General features: G+C 42.8%; 1 protein-coding gene across 1 annotated transcript; it reads right to left on the bottom strand.

The window, feature by feature from the left end:
- Positions 1–2,580: 2,580 nt before the first annotated feature.
- On the bottom strand, positions 2,581–6,677 carry LOC139667996 (transmembrane protein 178B-like). Its single transcript, XM_071547469.1, is given in 3 exon segments — positions 2,581–2,690; positions 2,693–2,830; positions 6,548–6,677. Coding segments are annotated over 3 exon segments (375 nt in total). The 5' UTR covers positions 6,675–6,677.
- Between the last annotated feature and the right edge of the window lie 658 nt (positions 6,678–7,335).

The following is a 7,335-nucleotide window of genomic DNA, read 5'->3' as shown; positions in this document are numbered from 1 at the left end:
CTAGCTAGCAAACAAACCCAACTTTTTATTCAGGCTAACTGAGCTGACTCTTCTCAAGCTACAAGAGACCAGGGTTAAAGACAAGACAGTTTACTGTGTAACAGTAACCAAAATTTTGAAACAAATCTACCTCATCAGACTATTCACTGTTACTTCGATGTACAGCCACACCACAACCATCGTTTTCAAGTATCACTTTTTCTAGCCTGGTTGTTACATGTTTTCGCCATTATTTGCGTTATCAGCCATTTCTCCAACGTTCCTTCACTATCAAGCCAGATGTGGTAGATAGGAGATTTGTGGCGTAACTGCAAAGCCTCTATAGCCCAAGGGAGAGTTGCATCATATCCTGTGGATCGGTGAAAAACATTGCAAGCAAATGGATTTGGGGGTTTCTGCCATGTAGAAGTTCCAGTCTGTTCTATCTATCCTAACAGCTGTTTTTTGGGGGATTTGTCACCAGGCTTTCAACGTAGGGTCACTTTGACTGTAGTCGCCACATGCCTACTAATGTGATGTAGTGCAGGGGTCAGAGCTCTGGATGGGAGGAATAAGAAAAGAGCATGATAAGCGACGGCATGCATCGACATCAGCTTTCGAAACCGCCTCCCTATCTGCTCCGTCGAGGCCCGCGATACCACCGGCTGAACGCGGGTCTGGGTGAGTGTTAAGGGGCTGCAGATTGCATTATGATTATTTTCTATAATATGCATAGAAATATTCAAACTCAATTGTCCTGGCGTTCTGTGGTCTGATTTCCATCTTCTGATAGAGAGGTGGCTTGAGGAATGGCGCGCCGAGCTTTTCCTCCTCCTCATCTTAGACGTATTTCGATTAGACCGGAGGCGGCGGTGACACCTTTTTAAACCCCCTGCCGCGCCCTTCAGACGGAAGAGCCCCCCCCCCGCAGAAAACCCCCCCGCCATGTCCTCGGCGGTTCTCTCGAAATACAAATAAGAGCCGGAGGAGAAGACGGAGAAAGATTCCCCGGGAACAAATCCGGAGAGTGTTTTTTTCCCCCTCCCCAATCAGATGCAATAACTCCACCCTTCCAGACTCGCTTAAGGCAGCCGCAGTACAGAGTTGAACATACCCAACCCCCTTGCCCCTGCGCCCCCCCCCCCCCCCAACCTCCTGGAAGCCTTTGTCAGCCCCGTCTACTGGGAGAATCCCCCCCAAAAAAGATGACAAGGCAGAAGTAGGTTGCGCCGCTTAAACAGGATACTGCATCTCTCCATTTTTTTTTTTTTTTTTGTTCCTGTTCATCAAAGCCCCTGCCTTTTATATATCCCCGAGGCAGGGCTCGACTTTGTCATTATAATTTTTTACAACTGACGTTTTTTCTATAGAGACTGCAAAACAACCACACACACACACACACACACACACACACGCGCACGCACACACTTACCTCTATGACTAGAATGGAGAAAAAAAAAAATCAAACGAACACAGCATTCGCTCGCTCGACAGCTCATTCACCAAAAAAAATGACGGGCGTCAATTTCCGTAAAAAGGAAAATACACTTTGAATGAAAGAGGAATGCATGTATAAAATGCTAGATGACACGGGGGGGGGGGGGGGGGGGGGTCGTTTTCGGAAAGTGGCGGAATGCTCTACACGAGAATGAAAATGGTCCGACGTGAAGTTGTCCTGGTTGTCGCTTCTCTGGAATATTCTGTACAGTAATGTACAACGGCGGAGGTACCGGGGGTTCCTCCTCGGATGTGCTGACTCGTCCCTTTTCGGCCCGCTAAGTCCCAAGTTACTGGAGGGGAGGGGTGGGGAGGTGGGTGGGGGTGGGGGGGTGGGGAGGCCTCCGAAGCTGAAACGCCAAGAAAGTCAACGGAGGCCACTGAGCGTGATCACCAGCCCTTTTGTCCATTTTGGCAAGTCACATCGATTGATCTCTAGTCCGTCCGCCCCCCCCCCCCCCCCCCCGGTTCTTTAGTTCCGGGTAATCCCACAGGAGGCTTCGAGAGGCCGCGTAGTCCATGAGGAATCTCCATGAGGAGTGCTAGATGTGCCATTGTTCTTAACACTCTTAACAGTTTTTTTCCTTCAGCACTGGTGGTTCATTGATTTCTAGAGTCACAGCAGACCAGTGTCAATGGTAGTCGTGGCCCAGGTTGAAGACCGCGATCAAGTCCCGTTCTGCTCTGACCGCCTCGCTATCCGAACCGGCGTCTCGACTCGGGTTCCCGTGCAACCCTTCTCTTCGTTTTCTTCGGTATCTCCATTTTTCAGCGTCCGCTCCACGACAACAAAACGAGCACAACTTCAAATTTTTGATAATATTTCTCTCAGGTTTTTTTTTCCCTGTTATTTTCAAGATAGCAGATCGATCGAAGACACCCATATTTTTTTTTTTTTTTTTTTTTTTTTTTTTTTAAAACACGCACACACAATTTAAAAAAGAAAAAGAAAAAAAGAAACATTTTTCTGCAACCAGGAGAGAGACTGGAGATGAGTGGAGAAGATGAAGGCGTGTGAACTGTTTTTTTTGTTTTGTCGATCTCTGGCGGGGGGGGGAGGGGGGGTGTTTTTTTTCCGGTCGGGTCGGGACTTGGGCTCGGGCTTTAGCAGACGGTGCCGTTCTCCTGTCGGGACTTGGGGCAGGTGGACCGGGGTATGGGCTGGACGGAGGGCGCCAGGGTGCAGAAGAAGCCGGCGATGAGGGTGAGGCCGAGCCCCCCCAGGCGCAGAACATGGACCAGCCGTAGCCGTGGCCGATGTCGTCGGGCAGGCCGTACAGGTAGCGCGGGTAGCGGGAGAGCTCGAAGTTGATGCCGGCGACGCAGGTGCAGAGGGAGATGATGCAGAAGGTTCCTGTAATGGAGAGAGAGAGAGAGCAAGATATTAAATCTGCCCATTCTCTGAAGAGTTCTAAAAAAAACAACTGGAAAAAATGGATGCTGAGTAAGTTAGGATAGTGAAACGTCTTTTCTAGGACAGTTCTAAGTTTGGACCGGTTTCTGAACTTTGGGATATTAGTAGTATTTCCTGCCTGCCTCCTAGCCTAGACCTCAGGACCGCAATGGAAATAAGTCATGTGACTTTATTGCGATATCCTTTTGAATTTTAGTGCTGTATGTGCATTTGTACGTTGTATTTGAATTTATCGAATAAAGTCAATCAATCAGTCAATCGATATTAAAGGAGAAATCCCGCCCACTCCGTAAGATCCTCTTTCACTGTTAGATCTCGTCAGTCTGTGAAGTTCAGTGTGTTCCAGGAGTTATTTAGTGATGAAGTGTTGTAATGAACTTTTTTGGTGTACCACTTTCCCTCAATCTGCCTCGTCTACTTCTACTTCAATTAGTGATTTCCTATGTTTCCCAGAATGCCTTTTGACACCCCCCAGAGAAGGGGGTGTAAACTCGTTGCTTTCAGTTTAAGGCGAGCACATAGCTAGCCGTGTAGAAGCCCGTTTCCGCCACCTGTTAAAAAAAATCTGGCACATTTTTTTTTTTTTTTTTTCATCAAATGAGATTTTTTTTCTCAATAGTATGACTTTTATCTCACAATTATGAGATGCTAAGTCATGAGATACTATCTCATAATTATGACTTAGTATCATAAATATGACTTAGCATCTCATAATTACGACTTAGCATCTTATAATTATGACTTAGCATCTCATAATTATGAGATACAAAGTCATACTATTGAGAAAAAAATCTCACTTGATGAAAAAAAAAAAAAAAAATGTGCCAAATTTTTTTTAACAGGTGGCGGAAACGGGCTTCCATACTAGCCAACTACTTTGTGAACATTGGGGCGTGTCTGTGTCTTTGGCCACGCCCCTTACTCAAAACACAACATCCCTTGTGGCTGCATTGCATTCCTGACTATTGAGGCTACTGTGGGTGTAGAAATTGGTCTTGGAAATTGGAAATCGGCCTGTTCTATAATGGATTTCTTCCTGTATGATTGTTGAAGGCGGTGCCAAACTGGCGGCTCTAGAAAGAAGCCGTCGCTCTTTGATTCCAAGGGACCAGGGGCGTCGTAGTGGGGGGAAAAGTGGGACTGACTACCCAGGGCCCCAATGTGGGGAGGGCCCTCGAAAAGCCTGGAATGAAAAGGTTGTTTTTGTTTGCAATTTTTTATTTCTAAGTAATTAGTGTCATAACTAAATTAAAACTGGCTGAATAAATCGGTTAAGAGACTGAACTTTGTATCAAAAAAAAAAAAAAAAAGTAGTGGAGGCTCTCTGAAAGGAGCTTAGCAACACTAACATCAAGTAGCCTGTTTTATTGTATGTTAGGCTATAAGCAGGTTAAGAGGCTAATATCAATCCTGTATCCTGAAAAGTTCATTAGTGACTATCCTAATAACCACTACAGATTCATGTGTACAGTTGTTAAAAAAAATTCGGTAACACTTTATAATAACCATCATTAATAAATGGTAAATTGACAGTTAATTAAACTTTAGTTAATAGTTATTTTACTGTTAACAATGAAATGATCATTAATAATGTTTACTAATTATTAGTAATGCTATAATTTATGTTATTTTATCATTAGTTTGTAAAATCATTTGTTTATAAATGATATATTGTATCATAGCTGATAAGAGACGGTAAAAAGGGTAAAAAGCTATGATACAATATATAATTTATAAACAAATTATTTTATATTACACAAACGAATGATAAAATAACATAAATTATAGCATTACTAATAATTAGTAAACAATATTAATGATCATTTCATTGTTTGTTAACAGTAAAATAACTATTAACTAAAGTTTAATTAACTATAAATGTACCATTTATTAATGATGGTTATTATAAAGTGTTACCAAAAATTCAAAAGATGCGTGAGAGACATGGATCAAGAGAGGAAGGGGGCCCACAGAGATGTATGTATAGGAAGGGGGCCCACAGAGATGTATGTATAGGGCCCAGAATTTTGTGCTACACCCCTGCGAGGGACTGAAACCTTGGCAAAAAAGTCGCTTTGGACAAAATTGTCTGCTAAAAGACAATGTGATGTAATGCAAAACGTACCATTGATTTTTCTATGGTGGCTAAATCAATAAGGGTCACCCACCACACTGCCTGGTAATGTTTTGCGATGACTTGAATTGCCTCGGTTATATACAGGCTTTGCTCCTTGCCAGTTTTAAACTAACAAACAGTGCTTGATACTATACACAAAATAGCACTGACATATTTCTATGAAAAAAATATTTTAATTACTCTTGGCAGTTTCCCAGGTCTTGGCAGGTAAGCCTCAAAGTCCATCACAGGGCTTACACAGATACACATTCATATTCATGCCTATGGACAATTTAGAGTCTCAGAACCCACCCAGAAAATCCACCAAACCCCCAACAGGACTTCTGGCTCTGAGGACTCAGTACTCGCCGCTGAGACACCGTGACGCCCCCTAATTTAAATAGATTCTGTTTATCATTTTTTAGCATTTTGTCCACTTTATCCCATCTAAATAAATCCCTTTTACTTTGGACTTCGTTTAGTAGATGCAGTGAAGATAGCGGCTCTAAATTTGGCCTTCTTTTTCTAAGCTGTGTGACCCTGTGGGCTGGTTCGCTACGATTTGGCCACTGTAATCTGACCTAGCCTATTTCTTGCGCCTTTATTACCGAGCAACATAATTGGCTTTTTAATTGCCTGCTCATTATACAACCGTAGGGCATAGCACTAATCCGAGGCCCATCTTAATTGAGTCTGCGCTTGCCTTCTGCCATGCCAGAACTGTGCAGTGTGTGTGTGTGTGTGTGTGTGTGTGTGTGAAGTTGCTGCTGACTGTCCGCTAGCAGAGGCTGAGGAAATGACAGGAAAGAGGTTTGTTTGTGTTTATGTGTGTGTGTGCGTGTGTGTGTGTGTGTGTGTAGGTGGGGTACATATGTGCACCCATGTACCCTACTTTCATTCATCAATCCAAATCACCAGCCTCACTAATGAGAGATGTATATTCCTTTTCTGTCATAATTTTGGCTTTTATAAAAATCGTGACCATGGTATTATAAGGTTCTATCTGACCTTTTTGTCACATGAACATATTCTATGAGTGCCTGTTGACATATGTGTGGTGTTATTTTTTGAAAATAATGATTTTTGAGTCTGTCATTTCTAAAACAAAAGGACCCATCTCCATTTAACTCAATGGATGCTGAAAACTTTGAAGCTCAATATCTCAGAACTATCCTGAAGGCAGATAGAACCTTATAATTGTAAGCTCACGAAATGTTGAATAATTTTTTTGTTTTTCCTCCCCACAGCCAACAAAGTTTCCATTGCTTCCACGTTTTTTTTCTGTAAAGAAGCCTTAAGAATGTAGTTCGGTTTGGGTTTGGGTCCAGACTGAGTGTAAATGTAGACATGGGACATGACCTCCCAAGAAAGTTAACATTGTGATGAAGCCGGATAAGGTCAAGAACTTTGAACTTTAAGTCACTTCAGTCCACAAATCTCTATTTCTCTTGAGTGGAGCTTTGCTGTTCGACTTCTTCCAATATGAGCCAACTGGTGGTCACCGGTGGTACTGCACATGCGTGAGGCTCGAGGAGACTCACCTCCCATGAGGAAGAGGAGGCCGGCCACGTACTGCATGAGGCCCCGGTCCCAGCAGCAGCCCAGCACGCCGATGATCCAGCCGAACAGGATGATGGCCACCGCCATGCCCATGAAGCCTGCCGTCATCCGCCGCAAGTCTGGGGAGACACGAGGGGGAAAGTTAAAACGTCACAATATTCACTAAAATAACAGGCTCACCATCATGTATATCAGCTGTGAGGAGAGAGAAATATGACTTATAAGTGACAAGTCAAATAAAGTCAGATTTATTTGTATAGCCCTTAATAACTGTTATACTCTCAAAGGGCTTCGTTCACAACATTCACAATTTAATATTGTAAATGAAAAACGAAAAAACTACATAACCCAACCTTACACCATTAATGAGAACAAAGAAAAGCTTAAAACCTTACAAATTACACTGATTGGCCTATAGGGGGCGCCATAAATACATTTTCAATATTTCAGACACCACTGGTACAATTTTGACAAAACTGGAGGCTGTAATTAAAGGCCAAATTTCAAGCTTTGAAAGGCCATAACTGCTACAACGATTTTGACGAAACTGATGCAGAAATTAAATTAAAATGATGCATCTTGTTATTGATTGGCTGCAAATGTTTACTTGTAAGATTTGGACTTAACTTAAACTAAGTTAAGACTGCTGTGAGCATGGAAATGGTAACCACACACACACACACACACACGCAAACAACTTTATCTACAACTTTATTCAGTGAATTCAATGGATGATGGAATTAAAGTCAAGCCAACTGTGCATCATTAC

Source organism: Centroberyx affinis, unplaced genomic scaffold, assembly GCF_046629955.1.
Source record: "Centroberyx affinis isolate AG114_WGS23_722 - 3 ecotype Tasmania unplaced genomic scaffold, CSIRO-AGI_Caff_v1 ptg005947l_1, whole genome shotgun sequence".
In the NCBI taxonomy this organism is placed as follows: Eukaryota; Metazoa; Chordata; class Actinopteri; order Beryciformes; family Berycidae; genus Centroberyx; species Centroberyx affinis.
This window is presented reverse-complemented; position numbering and strand designations above follow the sequence as displayed.